Source organism: Gallus gallus, chromosome 1 (assembly GCF_016699485.2).
Source record: "Gallus gallus isolate bGalGal1 chromosome 1, bGalGal1.mat.broiler.GRCg7b, whole genome shotgun sequence".
NCBI classification, from domain to species: domain Eukaryota; kingdom Metazoa; phylum Chordata; class Aves; order Galliformes; family Phasianidae; genus Gallus; species Gallus gallus.
Window position 1 is genome coordinate 119328893 of NC_052532.1, and position 23541 is coordinate 119352433.

At 35.8% G+C, this 23541-nt stretch overlaps 1 protein-coding gene across 11 annotated transcripts in view; it reads right to left on the bottom strand.

Moving 5' to 3' along the window:
• CNKSR2 (connector enhancer of kinase suppressor of Ras 2) overlaps positions 1 to 23541 on the bottom strand; it is a 205897-nt gene that overhangs the window by 51603 nt on the left and 130753 nt on the right. For all 11 annotated transcript variants that reach the window (XR_005849329.2, XR_005849332.2, XM_004934666.5 and 8 more), the window contains 4 exons: positions 8283 to 8331; positions 7181 to 7353; positions 4972 to 5045; positions 2496 to 2567 (listed from right to left, as the gene is read on the bottom strand). Coding sequence is in view for 9 of the 11 variants with exons in the window: in XM_004934666.5 (XP_004934723.2) it covers positions 2496 to 2567; positions 4972 to 5045; positions 7181 to 7353; positions 8283 to 8331 (368 nt within the window). In the remaining 2 variants the exon portion in view is untranslated. The remainder of the gene's footprint in view (positions 1 to 2495; positions 2568 to 4971; positions 5046 to 7180; positions 7354 to 8282; positions 8332 to 23541) is intronic.

The window sequence follows — 23541 nt, forward strand, 5'->3', positions numbered from 1 at the left end:
AAGAAATATGTGGACTGCCTTCTATAGTAGAATACTGTCCTGGAATTAAAATGAATTTCCAAGGAAGGTCTTTCAGTGAATATACACTTACACTAGCAAAACTGTACTTTGCATCAGAAAAGAGTATTCTATACTCTCACCCAAACTCTACGTGCGTAGAAAGAACACATTTGCTCGTGTAGCCATGCAAAAGAAAGGACTTCACAACAATAAAGTTCAGTGCTCATAGCTCCCCAGGTTTCTTATAAACATAGTAATATGGCATAAAAGTAGTAAGAAAAGTTGAATAGTGACAAAGTTACCTAAGACTAAGATACAAATTTTATCTGAGTATACACACACACACAGAATCCTTTAATGTTCTGTACACTTTTTTTTTTTTTTTTTTTAATTAAATCATTTCATTTGGAGGTTGAAGGAACTGAACCATTTGCAACTTTTTGTTAGTCTCTTTTAGCAGTTTTCTTCTTTCTATTATTCTGCTTTGCAATATAACAGAACTGAAATGATTGCCTGATATATAATTAAAATGTATCTTGGAAACCTGAAAAAGAACAGAAATGCCTCAAAATAGTTTTATTTTTCCTTTTAATATACTGATTCGGTATTTGACTCTGGATAGGTTAGAATATACTTTTAGATAGGAAGCAATGTATTTCATTACCTTGGCATTTGAAAGACTATTTCTTCATAATGCATTCTTTCAATTCATTGAGATAATTTAGGTACTGAGTTTATGAAGGTGAACTACTTTTTCTTACATATCAATCAAAGAAGATAAAAAAATATATGTTGAAATGGTGATGCCAATTCAGACATACGAATTCCAAGTAATTCCATAGAGCCTGATGGGGTTACTTGAAATTTACGTGTGTATAACATGGAACAAAATTTAGTCTCGCTCATTGCAAATAAAATAGTAAGCACCACTGATAAAAAACAATAAAAGATAGCTCATGCTGGGAAGTTGAAAACCTACTAGCTCTTAAGTTATAGACTGTGCAATATATTTTTAATGTACTGATGCACATTTCCTGCTGCTTTCTGATTACTAAAGAGCTATATACATTCTTATTTTCAGAAACAAGTCACCTTGTCATACAGACTGAGGACCTACTGGCAGAAGTGATTTATCTGCTGCTGTAGTTCAGAATATGCTGAATAGACCACGTCATTATTCTGTTTTCTATGCAGCAAACTGCACTTTGAATGACTGGCTTGACAGAGTTATCTAGTAGAGGCAAGGCTGAAATTTTACGAACTAATAAAAAGGTTTTAAGTTTTCTAACTGAGGGGAGATTTTTGAAGTGAGCTTTAGTCATGCATGAACTTTTGAAAACAATGACAGCTACTTCTAAATAAAAGCAAGCACAGTAGAGTACTGGCATCCTTTTTCAGTCATATATTATCAATAAAGAACTGGCAGTACACTGAAGCTGCCTGGCCAGGTAGCTGAATCTAGTACAGCAAAAAAGATTAAACTGTGATCTTACTAATGAGTTTTATGGATTGGGATTTATCTCATTTTTCTCCTGTTTCAAAAGCACCTCAGCAAGGATGTCTACAAACATTATCCAAAACAGAACAATTATCAGGCTGCAACCATCGATCTTTTTTGTGGCCTATCATATGATGAAAACTCCATATTATGAGTTAATTTCAGTATATGTTGTGAAAATAAATGAAATGAATTCTCAGATATTTGAATAGACATGGGATCTATGTTTTTAATTTGCCATTTAAATGAAGTAATAGAAATTGTGTTTATTTTGTGCTGAAGTCTCAATCATTCTGAAAAACAGACCTAAAATACGTAGAGGTAAGCTCAACACGCAAAGGGGCAAGACTTAAATCCTTTCTTTTTTCATTATTTTTCTTTTAAGTTGATGAGATTTTTCCCTGCTAATTTCAATAAAGCTAAAATTTCACTTCAACATGTAAGTTACATTCATATTGGTAGAGGCAGTCTGCACAATTGCTTTGCTACCTCTAGATCCTATTTCATGAACACAGAAGAGAAAAATCAGAGACTGCTTCAAGTCTTTCTCCAACTTCTTTCTCCCTCAAATGCCAGAGAATAGAAGCATCCTCAGAGCAAGCATCATGAGTCTGTGGAGATAGGCTTGGGTGCCAAGTTGGAGATATTCCACCTTTGCAGGTGTTACACAGCTAAGAACAGCTTTACAGAAACCCAGAATTCTTAAATTGCGCTTTTGAGTTATTTTCAAAATTTCAAAGTTTTTTACTTCTTTTTAGAAAGACAAAACCTTGTTTCCAAAAATCTCCAAATCTTTCTTTCAAAATAGATACTTCTTGCATGAATTGGATGTTTAGCATATGCAGACACTCAGAAATAATGCCACTCTGCACTTGTTCTTTTAACTACAACCTTCTTAGCCGAACAATTTATTATCACATTCTAATTTGTTATCACTAGCTTCAAGGAAATGCCTTGTGTAAGGAATGGTTCCTTGAATTTTGCTTAACTTCCTTACCTGTTCATATCATCTAGATGTTCAGCAGCAAAATAAAAACTTTTGATCTTAGGATGGCAGGCTTTGAATGCGCTGTAGAGGAAAAACAGAATTATAAAAATGTAATGGTACAATTTTTTTTGTTTTGTTTTTAATGTAAAGTAGTGTGGTCACCAAGCAATGAGATGAGTCCACATTTCCTGAGCTGTCAGAAGCCCCCAGACAGGACACAAAAATATAACATCCTTGAGTGCTGTGGGTCCCGCTCAACTCAGGATATTCTATAACTCTATGATACTAATGTTTAGGAGATTTCACTGACTGAAATGTTCTGCAACTACACTTTCTTTCATATGTGTATAAATAGAGACTGTGTACTTACAGTGATAGTTTTATGCATTTTGCTATTTTACTGATATATACTGAAGGTGTCAATTTTTTACTTCAACTGAAAATTGACTGAAGAATTTATTCAATACAACAGAAAATCTCGCAGTCCTGGTAATTTCTGACATCCCAATGACCTTGACATTACCTTTAGCTCTGATGATTCAGTTTCAAACAGAAAAATATGATGTGATTTAATTTTGAAAAGCCCTTAAAAATCAACAATGTGTTCTTGAGGTCATTCTAAGCAATGGGCAATTACATCTCATCTTTTATTTCCACCAAAGTAATCAACATGACTAAGCTGAGAGAATTACTTGAAAGAATTTTGTAACTATGTTGCATAAAGATTTATGATGAAGTTCTTAAAGATCTAGAAAATGCATCTGACAGTAATTAATAATTTACAGGACAGAAGAATCATTTTTGAGAATAGCCTGAAGGTCTTTCCCAAAATAAGAAAAAAATGCATAATACTCCTCAAGAAAATAAGGAAAACTCTAAGCATGATATATGAAAAGCATCAATAACATTTTTCTGAGAGACAATGGATTATATATATATATATAAACGTACAAAACAATTCTCTCTTTAATCTTTTGTTTTTTAGAAAAATGGTGATGATGCTCTTCCTGCGTATCATGCTTGCAGATTGTAATACGTGTTTGTATGTGCATGTACACACACATATACATGTACTTATATATACATAGATATGTATATATATGTATTTTTCAGAAACCAGGTATATGAAGTTGCAATACAGGAAAGGTACTGCTACTGAAAGTAGCATGTAAAAATGAGACAAGATGCACTCCTACATATTAGAGCACGACACAACGTTATGCAAGTGAAAGCAGATGTACAGTGACATCTGCTCGATTTAGAAAGACATCATCAAGTTACTGAGACCCAAAACCTGACTTCTTAAAATTGTTACAGCATCTGCCATCTGGATTCTTACTTTTTTTTTTTTTTTTTTTTTTTTACTTTATCTGTAATCCAAGCAAGGAAGTTTAATAGCCACATTTTACGTTCTGCTATCCATCAGATACCAAATCAAGTAAAAAGCAATTTAAGCAGGATGCATTTCTGAGAAATAGGTTGACTTCATGTTGCTGCCCCAACAAAACATACAAATGAAGCACTTCAGCACTGTAGTCCAAGGACAAAGGACACAGTAAGTCCAAGTTGATATTTCAATGCAAATATTATATTCTGTTCTATGAGATCATAATGAAGAGTATAGATCACCCTGAAGAGCTATGTAGACTAACTGGTCAAAATCAGTGTTGTCTTCTTAATTGTATGTACTATAAGATATATTGTTTTGCTTTTGAAGTGGCTTTTCTGTGCAATTTTCAGTAATTTCACAGTCTTTATAAACTTCAGTCAAACAACGGTAAAAAGCATTAGAAGGCAAGCTAAAAAGTTTACAACAATAATGACTCTAAGAATACCTCTGTGAGAGTATGCACTCCTCATATCACTAAATATACAGGAACTTGCATCTAAATGAAAAAAATGGGTTCTGGCAATGGAGCAAATCTGGATACCAGCAAACACAGATAGGTGAGAAGGAAAGTTACTTTAAAGCTTTAGCTCGTACTCTAGATCAAGCCATTCTGCCATTCTCTTGTTTTACTCTGCCTCAGGACCAATATAATATGCCAGCAGAGTTTGAGATCATGCTAACTAATTTGCAGTTGCATTAAAGATGGATTTTTGCCCAGGTTTCAAGCAACAAAAATAACAATCCTCCCTTCTGAAAAGGAGAGAAGAAAACTAGGAAAATAATAATGTGACAGAAGCTAGTAAGCAGCCTTGTTACTCTTAATTCAAAATGAAGTTAAAATATACCACCACTACTAAAATTCACGCAGAAAAAGAAACAACACAAAAATCTCCATTCTTCTTTAGGAAAGATGACACACAGAAACCACACTGAATTTAGCTGTTCTGTATGAACTCATTCTGAGATATAACTAAAGGATCATTGTAATGAAGTCCATTATGTCACTGTTTTAAAGAACATTCTCCTTTGTTTCACTTTTTCTATGGTATTGTACTGCTCCTATTGTATCACAGCATTATTTTTGAACATACTTACTATTTCTTTCGGCATTCACTGGCTCTGTCTATTTTAAATTCAGGTAGACTGATAAATCCTTCCGCTTTTTCATCCTGTAAAGACAGTTCTAAATAGTACTGCTGTAAAGGTGTCAGAAAAAAAAATCCACATTGAAAAAAAATGATATTTGCATTTGCCTGCTTCTTACATAAGCAATAGTAATGTACACTCTGCTCTGGCGAACCTCCTGTAGAAGTCACTGGGACTTCTGCCAAAGTAGTAAGATCCCTTGGTGTAAAATACCATTTTAAATACCCTGTTTTCTCAAACAATTTCACAGTTGAGTGCGCATCTGAAAATATACAGAATGACCAAATGTATGCAGGCAATTAGTTATTGTAATCAATTAATTTCAGGGGAGGATGAACTAATTACTAAGTAGAAATGCAGCCTACTGTAAGGAACAGAAATAGAAGTGAAAAAAAAAACACAACAATTTAAATAAATGTTATTTGTCATCCTTATACAATATCACAACTAGGATAAGCTATATCACTTCAGCTACTTGTTATCTCTTGCCAGCGCACAGAGAAGACATCTAACCTTCTTTCTCTGCCCTCTTGAGACCTGCACATAGGTTATTTTATCAGATATTCAATCTCCATTGACTCTGTACAATTTGAAAGAATTATTTCAAGCCACTGACACATCCATACCACACTCTCTTCTTTCACAGTTGATGACTTTGCCTGATAAATTAATACAGGATCATGAAAGTGAAGCTGCAGAAGACACAACTATATTTTAAGGAATTCCAAAGAATTACATCTTTCTCTCTCAGAATCTCCACGGCTACATGTGCTACACGTGCAGTCTATACGATTATTTTCTTTCTAATAAATGAATAAATTACAAAGATCAGCATATAAAACTAGAACTGGAGTCATTCTGTGGGAAGTACAAAGTTGTAAGATGTTCTTCATTAAAACTTATTTTAAAACAAAAAGGAAGTTGTTTATAATAAACTTTTTATTTCTTTTTGCATGGTTTCCAAAGGGGAAAAAAAAACAACAATTGCCAAGAGCATGGTTAAGTTATCTGTCCATCTGTCACTGAGGCCTCCCTGTACCCTCCCAGATTTTGAATGTGTTGTTGAGGAAGTTGAGGTCTCAAAAATAACTGAGCCCCTGAAAGTCAAGGAAACCCAAGGCAGGAAGAGGAGACACAGGACCTCAGACCACTGCCCCCTCCAAAGGAAAGCTACACAAGGCTCAATGGTTCCCCAGGCTCCTTGTCTAGCTGGTGGCTAGTCATTGCATTATTACTTATGAATTTCTACCCTGATGAAGACCTTGTAGAGTATCTTCGGAGGGAAGATGCAGAGGTGGGAGTTAGGGTTACTGACACAAAGATGGGTTGAAGGCAAAACTGGAGTGAATGTGTCAGAAACCGGGCTCTGTTCCTGCAACAACTTGCTTTCAGTCTACTCAGGAGAAGTCTGGTATCATGATAATTTAAAAATGTTGTGCATAAATGCTTGCAGTGATTAGAACAACAAGTAAGGCAGTCCAAGCCTGGGTGCACTCATGTTGGTAATGGTTTTATCTCAAGATACTAGTAGAGTTTAAAATTAAGGCTTTCTACCTCACTGGCAAAAAGCTTTTCTGCTTAAGCTGATATAAATAATCCTGTACGAATGCAAAACATGTCACACAATCAAAGCTGTAAACAATTCAGTTGGGCTGCTCTGATTCTCTTATGTTCAGTATATATGAGCCCTGAAATCATAACAAAAGCTACAGAGAAGGAATGGCAGGAGAAAACAACTGAAAAAACAAAAGCATTTTCTGTAATTGCCAGAGCTTTTGGTGATCTCATCAGCACATATAAACAAGGAATGCTAGACAGCACATCATTAAAGTTTACGTTCTCATGACTAAACTTGAATGACAACATTAAATAAACTACTTTTCCCTTTCAATGGCTTGTGGACAGATTTATGCTAAAATGTTGAGAGCAGGACACTGAAAAGCGTGCTTTTAATTCTTGTAGTAAAGGGTAAATCTGAAGATTAATTATCTCCAGAACCTAATGGTGATTTAGGCAGGTAGTTAATATAAGCATAGTTATGTGGGTGAATAAAGCTACCTATCAGCACAGATAAGCACTCAAAGGACTGGCTTTCTGCAAAACCACAGCATTAGCACTACACAGGTTATATGATGAAAGAATAAGCGTACATGCTTACCTCTTCATTGATATACCAGTAAAGAGATGTGTCTTTCAGGACAAACCAATATTTTTTCCATTTCTGAGAGAAATAACTCTTAGCATCTTTCTTTTTCCAAAGCCAGCCTTCACAGTCTCCTCGACCAAGATCTTTACAGGAGATCCGTCTTTTGCTTTTACCAGGAATAGGAGCTGAAAATGACAAGTTGTTGTGAAAGCATTTGACTTGTCCCCTATGCCAACAAGTTAGCTATAAAGCACTACAAATTTGCTTCACAACATTAAGGAAAAATTTCAACCTCCATTTTCTGTTCCTAAATTACTACAAACCTTTTATTTGGACCACAAAGTATGCAAGACACTACAACTTAAAATAAACAAAACCAAAACAATGTTCAGCACCTTACAGAGCTCATATTCTAAAGCTGTGACAAAAAGAAAAAAGCAGCCCAGAAAGAGATGTTTTTGAGAAAAGAAAGGCAAAATATTTCAAGTAAGAAAAATGGTTATTTATCATTTTCAATAAATAAGTATTTCATGTCAGATTAAAGTACAGAGCATATAAATTGATGTATTTCACACCTGGCTACTAATTGTTCAATATTTTTGTGAAATAAAACTAGATAAATACTTAATTGGTATTCAAAAACCTCTCTTTGAACCTCCTTTTGCAGCAGCACATTTCCTGAGGCCTTTGTACTTCTAAATCAAAGGAAAACAGTTTACCATGATATAATTACCAGACAGCTTAAGTAATGAGCAGCTACTGCAGTAAGGCATTATATGGATACAGCTGCAAAAACAGCCCTGTCCCCAAGGAGGCTAGAAGGTAAATATTAAAAAAAAAAAAAAAAAAAAAAAAAAAAAAAAAAAAAAAAAAAAGTAGCAGTTGTATGGTGTATTCTAATAGTAGCAGATATAAGGTAACAGGATACTACTATAAGACTTCCATAGCAGACTAATAGTATGATGTTCCAGGAACTCAGTATATTTCCATTCAATTGAATTACACATTTGACAGGAGCAAACAAGTTCCAGTTGGTCTAAGGTATTGACATATGTAAACACTAACATTTGCAATTCTCTTCCTACCAACACATGAAAAAAAATTTATTTTTTACCTTTGTTCTTCTTTTTACTTTTCTGCTGTAGAGAAGATTGCTGAAATGTCTAGAAGAAAATCAAAACGAGATAATGCAGCAGTTATATTCAACCACATGCTATCATAAAAGAAATGTAACATAGCAAACGCTGAAGTCATCTCCAGGTAACACCTTCAGCCAATAGCCTCCTAGGTCAAAAGGATCGTAGAATCATAGCATCATAGAATCACAAGGTTGGAAAAGACCTACAAGATCATCTAGTCCAACCATCCTCCCATTACCCTTGCTATCATCAAGATGTCAATTTTGGTTGTGAAAAGGTAATATATTCATAAGACTGTAAAACAAAAGCACCTGGTGAACAATACTAATGTAGACAACAAATTAATCTGCCATTAACAACTGAAAATTCTCTATATAATAGTCCCTTATTTCTATTAATAAAAAGGAACACATCTCTGTTTCCTATGATAGCGAAGCTATGCAGCTCTTGCATTTATAATAAATGGTCTAATTATGATCTTCCTGACATAATTGCTTTAGTAAGTTGCTTTTAGTCTAAAGGCATTCACATGATGATCATTGGGACATCAGATATTTTGCTTAGAATTGAGTCTAATATTTAATTATGGTAAATTGCAACAGTGAAGAAATCTTACAAATCAGTATTTTGAAATAGAAACTAATTTTTTTTAAACTGGATTTTGACTGAAAGTATTTATCTCCAGTTGACCCAATCCCACAAACAAACCCACTTCCTTGGAAATAAGACAGGATGGAAATTGTTCCTGAAGTTCCTAGCTTATTAAAAGCAGCAAAGCATATTAACACATTTTATGGTCTTTTCTGTTAAAAAATTTAAACGCAGATAATCATCATCACTCCAGTGAATTAAAGAATTCTGTAATTAATCATTCTGAACATTTAATTTAACACAATTTTAATCGTTTTGAATTTTAATTGTACATAAAGATAGACAAATTACGCTTGTGCTGAAACCAAGAAATGGCCACACTATAGCATCTGAATATTAAAAATTCTTACTGCAGCATACGATGAATCAATACAAAAGAAAAAAAACAAAGCTTATTTTTGTCTTGTTACAGCTCATGAGTGCACAAGGAAACCCTGAGTTGGAAGGAACCCACAAGGATCATCGAGTACAACTCCTGGCTCCGCACAGCACCACCCAAAATCCAAACCCTGTGTCTGAGAGTGTTGTATGAATGCTGCCTGCATTCTGGCAGCTTGGGGCCGTGACCACTGCCCTGGGAAATGATTTTTTTTTTTTTTTAACCAAAATATTTATAAACAGAATGCATTAGTCAACAACATTCATGATATGGCACTATATGCAACTCCAAAACTACAGCAAGTGAGGATTAAATCTAAAAATGCTTATTGTGGAAATCATCATATGTTATCTGCAGCCTCTCCACAGTTATTAGATAATGAATAAAGCCACTTTCTCAATGCCATTTCAAATCTCAAAACAGTGGAGGATGTATGGGACTTCTGGAGCTCTGGTCCTGCTCAGAGTAAGACTTGCTTTGAAATTGGAGCCAATGCTAGATCATGTTCTTCGGGGTCATCTCTAGCCTAGATCCAACCATCTCCAAGTAGAGAGACTTCACACTCAAGTGACCTGTCCCAGTATTGACCATCATAATGTTTCCCCCTCTACAGCTTAGTTCTGTGATGTGAGAAATATAAAAATAACACAAATAACACTTTTTAATACCACAAATCCTAAAAATATGGATTCACACCAAAACCAGAAATCCAACTGTACTAAAGCAATTTTGCTGCACAATAATGTTCAATCATCTACCCACAAGGCTGGATTTCAACATATGTATACTACATTTTGGTTCTGCTACAATCTGAGCTTTGAGCAACTATTTTCACATACATCTTGTCCTTGTTTCCAAGAACTCATCTCTCCTACTAATTCTGAAAGCAAACATAAAATTAAACGGAAAATAGCACTCTATATTAAAGAAAATTGTTACTAACTCAAAAAATAGATAAAATGAAAACAAAACCGCCACTAAAAAGATGAAATAGATTAACATCTTAACCCAAATGGAAATTTCCATTCCTGAAGAAAATTTGCAACTGCTAATTCAAATTCTGAATGAAATGTTTTTCTGTTGCCCAAAATACAATTAGCAAAACTTTGCATTACCCAAAGAAAGATGATACTTGATGTAAAGCTCCCTTGAGTACCCAGAGCCTCAGTTATTTGTATTCAGTAATTTTCTGCTACGTGATGCTTGAACTTGAATTTAATAATATAGCTAAACTAAACCCTCTGACAAAAGCACATCTATACAGAACATCAGAGAAACATTTTATTTGTGTATCTATATATCTGTTTTCACTATCAGCAGCCACCAAAGCGCATGTTATTTCAAGAGAAAGAAAACATTATCTATAATAGGGATTACTGCTATGTTTCTGTGTTTGGTGTTTTGTTGTTGTTGTTTGTTGTTGTTGTTTTTTTTTGACAAAGGTGCTAGCCTTCCTCTAGATAGTATGTCAGTCTACCTGTTCTGAGGGCTTGGCTGCATATCCCAACCGCCATTTGTGATTTCCTTGTACATGCATGAGTCATAACAGCTGCAAATGATCATTACTAAACTTGCTACGTGGATTCTATTTACTTTCACACCCTTCAAAATGGTTAACAGAGTTCTGAATGCCCATCAAAAACTACATAGAAGTAAATAGCAATGTCCCCTGGGGTATGCACACTTCACCGTGCTTTTATGATTATAGTGTGGTACTGCAGCCACAGAGTCAAAAAATTCCAGGTGGAAATTCACACTTAGAAAAGAGGTCACCAACGGTTTGTAATTTCATTGGTTGCTTTAGCAAGAAAGTAATCATATATAGAAGGATAGTTAGGAAAAACTGTAGGCATGCAATAACACACCAGCATTATAATTGTACAACATAAAGCTTTCAAAAAATCCAGAAATGAGACTTTCAGGTTTTTCTCTCATCCTCAAAGCCTACTTTCAGCTTCCTGAATAGTACCAAGACTCTTGTAAATTTGATGAGAAGAGATGCAAAACTGAAAGCAAATAGTAGACATTCAGAAACCTGAAAATGTGAATAACTATTACGGACTACTTATCAGTAATTTGATAGCTCTCTATATCAAAAAATTACTTAAATAAAAACATTAGATAACTTAAGTTTCAATGAATGTATTTATCTCAGGACAAATAGGAAACTTAGTAAAGTGATCAGTATTAATTTGGAGTGAAACTGCTATCAAAAGAGATGGATATTTCATAAAACTCATACTGTAGTAATAGTTAGAAAATTCTAGTTGATACCTGAAATAAAAGTAAAGACAAATGCATAACAAAGGGTTATCAAAACTGCTGATTTGGGGCTACTGTTTTTTCAGAAATCTGAGGAAGAAGCCCAAAGAATTGGGGTCAAACTATTCTTCTAATACCTATATAAGAGCTTCTCTAATAGCTAACATATATGTGCATGAGACCAAGAGAATGTGAAATCCACATCTAAAACCTAGACATGTTCAAAAAAATCATGTGGAGCCCTTCATCATAACAGAATATATAGTTCTGCTACAAAAGATCCTAACTGAAAGCTTCTCTGAAGATCTGGATTACAAGAAATTAGTGTTAAATTTGATGGCTCCTAAAGTCCTTGTTCAGATGTTTGTTTCTTCATGTTTCATCAGGGATTCTCCACTTAATCATTTTGGAAAGCAGGAAGTGAGAAACAGGTTATGAGAATAATTAACTCCAACTTCTTTACCTGGGCTCATTCTGATTTGGAAGGAAAATGGGTGATATCTTTATTGCTTGTTTTTCCTTTTGAAAGCTCAAGTCAAACCCATTTTTTCTAAAGGTACAAGTTTAGACATTAAGGAACTATTTACAGTCATACACTTCACTCTCTGTCACTGTAAGATAACTCTCTAGTTTTAGCAAAGTAGCTTGCAACACTTCTACTTACTGCAACTTTTTTTCTGCAGATGGAGAAGCTGATATCTGGAAAAAAATAGTAAACTGGTGCTGCCTATTTTTGGACCTCTCACACTCAATAACTTGACCTCATCGACTATGCTCTGTTTCCACAGTTTTGCTGAACTAAATATACACGTTTCTCTGTGTGAGACATATATACCATGTCTCTTGCTGTATGGAGATGCAAAATTTTTGGTAATGAAAAATGAAAAAGTAGAAGAATTCAAGTCTATTTATATTATATTGTCACATTACCCATCACTATTAACTAACTCATGCTTAATAGGTATTCCCAGTAACAGTATTATGCTTTTTGGCTTGCCGTATTGTTTAGCCTCCATTAAAAGTTAATGATAGGTAGCATTATTTTCATATATGCTTACACAAAACATAGTTTTCAAGAACTCTGTTACAAAGGTGTGATGAGAGAACACCTCTGGGAACTCAGCTGTAAATCAGCAGCAGAATTGCATTCACAACAGATAAATACTTTGTTTACAGCAAGGCCAAGTATTGACCTGTTGTAATGTCTTGAAGCCAGCTGAGTCCACACAGGGCATCTGCAAGGCATTTTTGGAGCAAGAGATGAAGCTGAGCCAGACGGAACTTTATTGGCATAGAATAGATGAGATGAGGCATGAATTAATACTTTGAAGGAGCCAGCTATCATGGCTAAGGATCAGATAAGCTATCTCAGGTTGAAAATACACTCAACAGGCAATCTACTGAAAAGTGGGATAAGGAAGGACTGTACTCCACGTTATCATCCTATTCAGGAAGGCAAAAACTAATAAACATATGTCACAGGCTTGTTTGAATTGCCTTGTGCGTTGACTGGTCTTCAGGGACTACTTGACTTCTGGACTTTGAACCTCTCATATATTCAACATTCTCTAATTTATCTGTGGCTACAAAATTTTAGCATCTATTTAATTGCTAGAAAGGGTACCAAGTGGCACTAAATTGCAAATAAACTATTTTTTAACATGCTGCAAGAACTCGAGTTTACAAAACTATTCAAAAAGCAGTGCTTCATTCTGGATAGGTAAAATGCAAATGCAATAGATAGGATGACCCATTTGATAGAAAATCTAATACAAAAGCATAGCAGTGAATTTATGAAAGCAGAGACAGAAATGTTCCTAAACTCAAGTCACAGGCTGATGACAAAACAGTTACTGTATGTGAGTAATTCATAAATCTATAGTGAGTTCGAATCAAAAGTGATTTATAGGCACTGATTAACAATGTCCTGAAACCTTCACTCTCACCTCCCAATAGCAAATTTATTGAATCAAATCAATCTTTCAGTGCTGTGGTAAAGCAGACTTCTGCCTTCCCTTCACAGCTCTCTTTGCTCTTGAGAATGCTCTATAATAAAATACCATACCTGAATTTAAAAGGACAACATTCAGTAAGTTTCTAGCTAAGACATTTAACACTAAAGCACAGTATGAATGTTACATATGAGTAGACCTTTAAAAGTGAGGCTTTGTAGTACAAAGAATATAACGTCAAAAAGCTAGAAGCTCTATAATAAATATCCTGTGGATATTTCTCTTTTAAATTGCAGGTACTTCAGACAGAGAGACGCGTGAATCACTGGTTTGTCAAATGAGTGGTGAGGCACAGACACATTAACAGTCACTGGAAGAACTGATCCCACAATTCATGACTTGTAATATTATACCACACGCTATTTTCCTCATCCTCCCTTACTTTTACTTTTATTCAGAAATGCAAAAATAATAGAATTGCTTTGAAAGGTCTTTCAGTGCTAAGGCTAAATGAATGTGTACTTGCAAAAGTTGTCAAAGCTTTTGTGGCAGCAGCCAAAAAGCCCATTGCTAATGAGATAACCAATGATCCTAATTCCTGCACCTTTTCCTCTCCCACAGGAGCTTTCAAAAGACACCTAGGAGGTACGAGAAGTACAGTGTGTCACTCATCGTATATAGCTACAGCTCTGACTGGGTCCCTATATTTTTGGAGCTACAACCATGACCCCACAATACACACAATTTGTGTATTGACAGGAACATGCTAAGAATTTTTTACTGTAAAATATGTAGCCATCAACACTGAAGCTGCTAAATTTCTAGCTTCCATTCTTGATATGGTTACATTGTGCGGGATCCTCTCCTTATTACATAGTCTACAAGGGCTGATAATATCAAAGATGCCTTATCCAAGAAGAGTACGATAGACAAAACTGTGGCTGTCTGAAATGTGATAACAAGCACAGATTTTCTCTTCAGGGATTCTTATTCTTTCTCCCATTGTCAATTTATTCTTGAAATATTGGGGTACAGTATGGCAAATGTTACATTCAAGGGATGTTTTGCACTAGTTCATGCCAAGTCGATAGCACAATACATGCAAAACTTAGGCAATCTGAAAAGGTTTGTTGTTGTTGTTGTTTTTTCATTTTCAGGCCGTATCAAGAAAATCCTATCATACAGTGTTTCTACACAGAAAGATTTTCCTTTTGTTCATTAAGCCATGGGACTCTAACTGAAATATGGAAGCAGTAAAACTTCCGGACAATATCACATTTAAATAAGAGTACTCGTATTCCCCCACTGTCTTTACTACTGATAGAACAAGGACTGCACAGTCATTGCTGCCTGAAGGAAACAAAGATAAAAAGTTCAAATAGACAAGTGTTGTTTATTAGAATAATTTATTCTGAGATCATTCTTCTCTGCATCTACTCTGACACATGTAATTTTGGTACCTGCCCTACTGCTTTTATTGGCAGTAAGTCTAAAGAGAGAAAGGAAGGACTCAAAAACTGAATTTAATCATTAATGGCAAAAGACTGTGATGCATCAGTTGTTCCATCACAGTGTAGACTTCAACTGCATTCACTTAAGAAGGAAAAATAAACTTAATTATCACCCATTAAAGAATAGTATTGAATTCCTTATTTTTATTTCTGCCCCACAGTGATTCCCAGATTCATCTCTTACTGAATTGAATGGATCAGTCAGAGGATCACAAAATGGCTGAGGCAGAAAGGTACCTCTGGAGATCCTCTCCTGTTACTCAAAGCAAAGTCATCTAGAGCAGGTTGCTGAGGGCCATCTCCAGTTGGGTTTTGACTGTCTCCAAAAACAAAAACTCCGCAAACTCCCTGGGCAACATTCTCTAGTGTTCAACCACCAGTTAAAACATTTTTATGTTCACAAAGAATTGCCTTCTTTTCTTCCAGTGCCTCTTATTCTTTCATGAGGCATCAGTGAGAAGAGCTCCCTATGCATGTGTCCCAGAAACCTTGTGGATTACTTGCACTGCCCCTCCAGAAGACATCAGTCAGTCAAGCAAACTTCTGTTCCCCTTAGAATACCTAGATACTTATCATGAAAAGGAGTATATTCACAGCTCCCTCAGCAGAAGCCATTATGAAACTTCTGATTGTCCCTCTGCCTGATCTCTGTTTTCCACTGCTCAGCCTTGCTGTGTGACAGAGAAAGATGCGGGGTACATTCATTCTGTGATGAATGAGAAAAGAACTGCTTCAAGGAAGACAGACTCTTGGAATTTACGTTCTGTTAGCACTCAGGCATAATATTCTTCCAGTGAAAGAAACAGAAAACTCATTTTGACTTTCAAAAACATTACCTTTTTTTGTGAAAAATCAATAAAATAGAAAATTGTACTCTCCTGGGACTGTGAAGTTGCAAAGATTTTGATGAAATAGGAAATGAAAGCTCTGGGGAAAACTCCTTGTGGCCTTCCACAATGGAGAAGCTTATAAGCAGAAGGGAGACCGACTTTCTATGTGGTCTGACAGTGGTAGGACAAGGGGGCATGGCTTTAAACTAAAAGAGGGGAGATTTAGGTTAGACATTAGGAGCAAATCCTTTACTCAGAGGGTATTGAGGCACTATCACAGGTTGTCCAGAGAAGATGTGGGTGCCTCATCCCTGGAGGCACTCAAAGCCAGTTTAGATGGGGCCCTGAGCAGACTGATCTAGTGGTTGGCAATCCTGCCCACAGCAGGGGGATTGGAACTAGATTACATTTACGGTCTCTTCCAACCCGAGCCATTCTGTGATTCTCGGAGCACACAGGTATGCATGGAAGAAACAGTCTTACCAGAGATGATGAAGAAGACAGTCACCAAAATTATTTTTCTGCTCATCTTAAGAAGAGAAAACATACAAGGACAAATTTGCTCTTTTTAAGTAGTAAAATATTTGTACTCGTCATCAGAAGGAAATGTTATCTACTGATTAAATTACTGTTAAGAACATGTTATATTCATTTCCAAGGCTTGGATATTTCCCTGCATTTGTACTCTTCAGGACTAAAATGACATTTCCAGAAAGCAGTCCTTTGTGTCTCTGCACCATGATACCAGGAACAGCTTGCAGTCTTGGCTGTAGTAATAGTTACAGTTGTACAGTAATAGGATCTTCAGTAGAGGGCAAGTTTCCATGGGAAAATGCGAGAAAGAGTATTTGTATGTTGGCCCTTACACATTCTGTTAAAATTCAAGCCCAACACTTCCATTGCATCTATGAATTAAGGTGGAAAAGGAATGGTTCATGCCAGGATACACTGCTGAAATTTTGTAAAATTTCCTCTAAATATAAGATGAAAGAGTATCTCAAGAAGTGAGGAAAGAACATTAGATCTTAATTCTATGATGGCTATGTTTTTTACACCTCATTCTGAAGTCAGGATTCACTAGTGTTAGAACTATTATGTACTAGGGTTAATCTGAAAACAAAAGGGTACACTTTAGAAGTGAACAGAAAGCAGTTATTACTATATGAAGAATATGAGGGTTTTTTCCTTCCATGGTGCAGTAACACAGACAGATTGGCTGACTCACAGATCAGGCTCTAAGCAACAGGCAATTCTTCCCAGTACAACAGAAACACCTTACAAAATAGCTTCTGTTCAGGAGCCACACTAATGCAAAGAACCACTTTCCTTGCAGGTATAACCATACAATTTCCCACTTTGTGTGTCAGCACAAGGCCCATCATGCAAGTGGGGCAGAGGAAGGGGGTAAAGACTCCTGTTGGGTCAAAACCACCACTTCGAACAATCAGTTCAGAAGCAATTGCATTGCTTGTCAAAGCGTTTTGATGAAACTGTGCTCTGAAAGGGGCATCTGCTCCCCTTAGTTCAAGCAACATTCAGATTTTTACAATGTCAGACTTCACGACGCATGCCAGTCAGTGTTCTTGCTTCTCTGCTTTCATAATCCCGATCCTTCCCTTGTACAAAAAGGAGCATGGAGAGGAGCCAGTTGAGAAGTCAGGACCTAGATCTCTCTTCTCATAGATGTGACATTCCCCACAATATTGCAGTAATAACTCATGCTGGGTCTCCTCTGCGCAAAGACTAACAAATGCTTCTCTGCTACAATATGCCATGCTTAATCTCTTCTTTATCAAAAGGGAATGACTGAGAGACTAAATCACTTATTCGGCATTAGAAGAAATCTCTCAACTGTGCTATTGTGATTGTACCAACTACAGCTAATACAGCTTACTGGTGTACTAACAATGCTAATACCTACAAAGGCATAAGTCCTCTATCAGGAAATAAAGGCAGGATGCAACATGAAATGATTAAATGTAATAGATAACAGAAAAAAAAAAGAAAAAAAATACCAACACAGAAGGGGGATGTGAAAGGAAATTAGGAAATGTTCTGAGCTGGGAGATTTATTAGTCTATAGATGTACTTCTCTTGACAGTGTAAAATTACCCTTTCAGAGCATTATATCATATGCAGTAGGGGATAAATCTATACTGGCAAAGTTGGACTAGATGACCTTTTCCGTAACACTCTCACTTTTGAAGAATTTCCCAGCTTCATCATAGAAAGAGATTACAACAGGCGATTTTTTCCCTTATGGTCAGGAGTGAGAGAAGATAAAAGAGTAAATTTAAAGTAGAAAATTTTCTACAAAAGAGTCCAATTGTGTTTCATGATGACCCATAAACCGATCTCCACAATGCTTTGCTGCAATAGCAATTCTAGATTTTACTAAAAATTACAGGCCTTATAGAAATAAATGCAAAATCTCCCATATCCCATACCTTCAATTTTCATTTTAGCAACCAGTTCCCCAAGAAGAGAAAACTCATAGTTTCAACTAGTTCTTTTAAAGAGAAGCAATGCAGATATGGAAGTATTCTCTCACCAGTGACAGGAATAACATTCCTTGGGAAGAATGCAGGTAATATTCCATACATTTAAAATAATTTAGAAATCCCTCCTGAGGATATAAACTATTACTATTTCACAAACTGTATGCTTATTCAGAAGTCAAATATAGAAGCTGCATTGTACATCTACTATCTTAAATCTTGAGTTCAAATGAGTGAAAATCTAAAATTGTCAGAACAAATGTGAAACTACTGAGACTCTTTTACAAGATAATTCCAGTTAAACAGCAGTGTTACAACAGAAACAATGCCTTAAATTTGGGCAAGTTACTATTTAAGTTACTACTGAAATCTCTGTTTTACCACACACTTCCAACTTTTTTTTTTTACCATGAGCACAGCCAAGCAATGGAGCAGACTGGCCACAAGTTCATGCCATCTCTATTTTTGGAGGTTTTCAAGACCTGAATGGTCAAGGCCTTGAACAGCTTTGCCTGCTTTGTCTGACATCAGAGCTGGTCTGCTTTAAACTGAAGACTGGAGCAGAGAACTTCTGAAGCCCCTCCCTATGCACTTTATACTGTTTTTTTGTTGTTGTTGTTTGTTTGTTTGTTTTGTTTTGTTTTGTTTTCTGACATACTTAATCTTATTTTGTGGCAAATTCACTAGGAATTAAGCCCTTCACTTTCTGGCAGACTAATAATTTTGTTACTTTTCCTCTACTCTGTTCAACATTTTTTCTTAGAATTAAGGCAACTTGTCAGTCACTCACCCAGTTTACCACCTTCTACTTATGAGCACCAACAATTCCATATTTGATCGTGGAGTTTAATATGAGAGCTGAAAGTAATGCCTCCTATTTGACTATGTTGGCCCATAAGGTCAGAGGCAGATGTTGGTGATATGGCAGTAGAGGTTCCTACCAATATTCCTTTACATTTCATAGCTGTATGACAGATGGCAGCAGAGGGGCAGTCTAACAAAATGGCAGCTGACATGGAAGTGAAGATGAAGCAAAGGTGTGTCAGTGAATTCCTTCGTGCGGAAAAAATGGCACCCATTGACATTCATTGAGGCTTGCTGAATGTTTATGGTGATCAATCAGTGGATGTGAGCACAACAAGGTGGGGGGGTGATGCATTTCAACAACAGTGCCATCATAGCAGCTGTGAAACAGTGGGTCACCTCTGCTGGTACAGATTTTTATGTGTGCAGCTTGCAGGCTCACACAGGCTTCTGTAATTAACAACATAATTACTATTTTTCTTAAACACAGAATCATTTTATGTGGAAAAGATCATCAAGATTGCAAAATCAACCTGACCACTGGGTCCCAGCACTAAGACATGTTCCTTACTGTCACATCCATAACCTCTTCAATTCCTCCAGGGATGGCAACTGCACCACTTCCTTGGGCAGCCTGTTCCAATGAGCACCCTCTCTGTGAAGAAATTCTTCTTAATATCCAATCTAAACCTTCTCTGGCTCATTTGAGACTGTTTCCTAGTGATCGATATCCTCCTAGCTGCAATCTCCTTTCAGGTGGCTGTAGAGAGCAATGAGGTCTCCCCTCAGCCTCCTTTTCTCCAGACTAAATATATCTAGTGTATTTCATGAATACACTAGATAAGAGTTTTCCATTCTGTTTCTTTGTCTTGTCCTTTTTCCTCTTAGTGATTTTTTAATTACAGTTCTTTCAAGTTGTCTCCTATAACAGAAGTTCTTCTATAGCTGAGCTATACTAGAGGAAGCTGACATGAGAAATGGATACAAGCTAGATGTTTACGATGCTGAAGCAAAATTGGATGTTTTACTCTATATATGTGAAGAATTTTACCAGCACCTTTGCCTCTGAACTTTTTAAAAGAACTTCAGATGATTCTGTAACTTCATAAGCCTACTCAACTCTGTTTCTACTGCAGAATGTTGAGCACTTTCCACTTCCACACACATGGATCTAGATATTGGCACAGACTTATTTCCTTGTTCGATGCCCACTGATAAGAAAATTAACAAGGACTTGAAGCTGTAGAACAGGCCAAAGTGCTCTTCTTCATCCTCATAAGGCTACAGAAAACGAAGTAAAATAGGACCAGAAGAATAGAATGTCAATGTAGTATCTGCTCTGGTCACCTTCAGAGAGAGGGATATCCCATTGTTTGATTTTGACCAGAGTCAAGATGTGCTGGCTTGGATCTTTACAAACATTTGAGTACTTGAAAAGAGATCAGACATGCCAGCAGTTCAGACTATTGACTTGTTTTGCTGAGCTGCCTGCCTGGGAACCTGCTTGGAGCACAACTTCACAGAATATTTTTGAGAAGTCTAGACATAGTGACAAATATTTCAATTTTTCAACTTTTCTTCACTCATGAAATTTTAACAGTACATTTACTACTTCCAGTTGAAGTTTGTGTTTTCCTACCTTTACATTGGAAGCAGGTGGATATAAAATTGTACTTAGACTGCAAACAGCTAATTTCTAACAAAGAAGCAGGGCTCTATAATTCTTTCTAAGGTAGTAAATTGTGAAAAAATTCAGACTATCATGAACTATTTAAAAAACTTTTTATGAACATCATTTAATTTCTGGACAGTGGAAATTTTTAGCTGGAAATATACAACTGCCAATGCTTAAGAACTTTAACTCAGCAAGCATCATTTTTTTAATCAATTATTTCTTATGAGTTTATTTTAAAGAAGGACTTTAAGGCTTCCTTTAATGACGATAGATGCCTGCTCATCCATAGCCATTATGCAAGTTTCAGTATTGAATTAATAAAATATTTAAATGGAAGTGAAAAAATCACAGAGAAGAAGCAATGCTAATGTGAACGCTAACAAAAAAGTAGACATATTTATGGAAAATATTTTTTACTATGCACTTAAACTGGACTTTGATACCAACTGCTGGACTTTTGTTCTACAGTAATCAACAGTCTGATAATACAGAATGTGAAATTAGGGAGAAGAAAAAGAGATCCTTCATTTTTAAACACTGCTGTAGTTGGACTACATACAGTTTAAAGGAGACAGTGTACCAACTCCATCTGTTGTAATGGTGTAAAGGCATTCTAGATTTCAGACACCTACTTAAAATCTGTGCAATTGAATTTTCAACTTTTTCCTCAAAGTACCTTTTTTTTTTTCAAGTATCTAAACCGAACATTTATCATTCCTTAAATGCTGCAGTGCTTACAATTACAGCAAGCTGCTAGTTTCTTTCTTCTTTGACTTTTTCTTCTATTTTTCTTGTAGATAGCCTACCATTATATAGTGTTTATTAGACAGCACTTCTATTCAGAAGATTTCTGCAACAAATTGATGGGTAGCTTGTGCACACGTTTATTAGAGAACTCATATGCATATGTTATGCACTCTATACTACAATCAAAAGGTTTCATAAATACATGCCTATTGGATTCAAGATTCTTTTAATAAAAGATGCATGCACTTTATGTTCAACTACCTTCTTTTTCCTTCCTTTCAGGATTTTTGCAGAGAAGAATAAGAAGAGTAAGTGAAAAGCAACAGCTTAGACAAAGATAGCTTTTAGTTTTCAAAATTAAGAACTCTGGATAAATTGTTCTCTATACTGAGAACATTCAAATATGTACATTTTGAATTGAACTTATAAAAGTCATTTTCCTGTATTTTTCACTGGATAGGTGGGTGGGAAATACCTGGAAATATGCATTCCCCAAGTAGAAAAAAGCCTTAATTTTCTTAAAAGTTACTGCCTCACTTCCAATTTATCTCATTATCAGCTAAAAACTTATCTTTGCAACAGACTCATAAACAAATGTTCTTCATTTACAGGAGGTTCAGTCAGGTCACTGCTGCAACCAGTATAATTCTGCATGTTCAGGAAGATGCAGACCCACCAGATCTGCTGAGCAAGCACACTAGACTGAACTGGTACAGACACATGAGAAAATCATGAGAAGACCCAAGAAGACTGAAATTACAACCCTCACTAAATCCCTCAAACTCATTGCCTCAGTGTCTTTCAGGGAAAGTGAAAAGGAGAGGGCATGGCTCTCTGTAGGTGCTGATCACAGCAAGTACTGAAATTACTTATTAGAGTTAAGAGCCACTGACATGCGCACTGATCATGTGAGGAGTTATACATTGCTGAAGAGGAAGAAAGTAGGTTTTTTAAACGTGCATAAACTTCACTGAATTTGCAGGAAAAAAAAAAAAAAAAGGTGACTTTCATTTTATCCCTCCTTTATTTAAAGCAAGACGGAGACATTAAATGTAACGCATGTACATGTGAACATGACCCAGAAAAATATCTTCAGCAAAATGCCTATGAAACAAATCCTTAATTTCTTTCCTGCATCTGATCCTGAACCACTTGTTACTGATTTGTGATCCTCAAAGGGTACCTCTTGCTAATAAACTAACTTTACTTTCAAGTACAATTAAAGTGACCAAGAAATTAATATAATACCTGGGTCAAACAATTTTAAATAAACTGGTTATCAGCAAAGCAAGAAGATAAAAACCTCTTTTCCTGTGACAAGCAATTCTTTAAGTATTGCTGATACCTACATTAGTAAGTCAGCGTACATTAGAAAAGGTAAACGGATAGGAGGCAGGAAGGGTGAGGGAAAAAGGGCAGTAATATAAATTTGCTGGTGTATATTTGAAAACAGTTTGTAAGCAAGGCTGCTTTTCCTTGTCTAATCCCTTGCTACATGCTATAGGTGGCAATTTTCTCTTTCCATAGCAGCATTATTCCTAGATTAACAGAAAAGGGTATAGACCTGGATAAGGGCTTTATTATTAGCTTGACGCAGAACTCCTTCTGACTCATGACATAATCCCCCTACTAAATAACCACATTGTTTTCCTGTAACAAAAAAGAAGCACAATGTACCAAGGAAATTCCTATATAGAATAATATAACGAACTTAAAAAACTATAATCATGTGTCAGAGCTTTCATCTCTTATGCCCCAAAGGTCCAAGACAATTTTAACTGCACCATTTTGTATCTACAGTAATAGATCAGTCTGAACACCTGCTTGCACACTAGATTAGCAGCAGCTCAAACAGTTTGCCTCAGCTTAATAAAAACATTAACACTCTGTGTTAGTATTTCTTCAGTAGTACTGAAGAAGAAAAA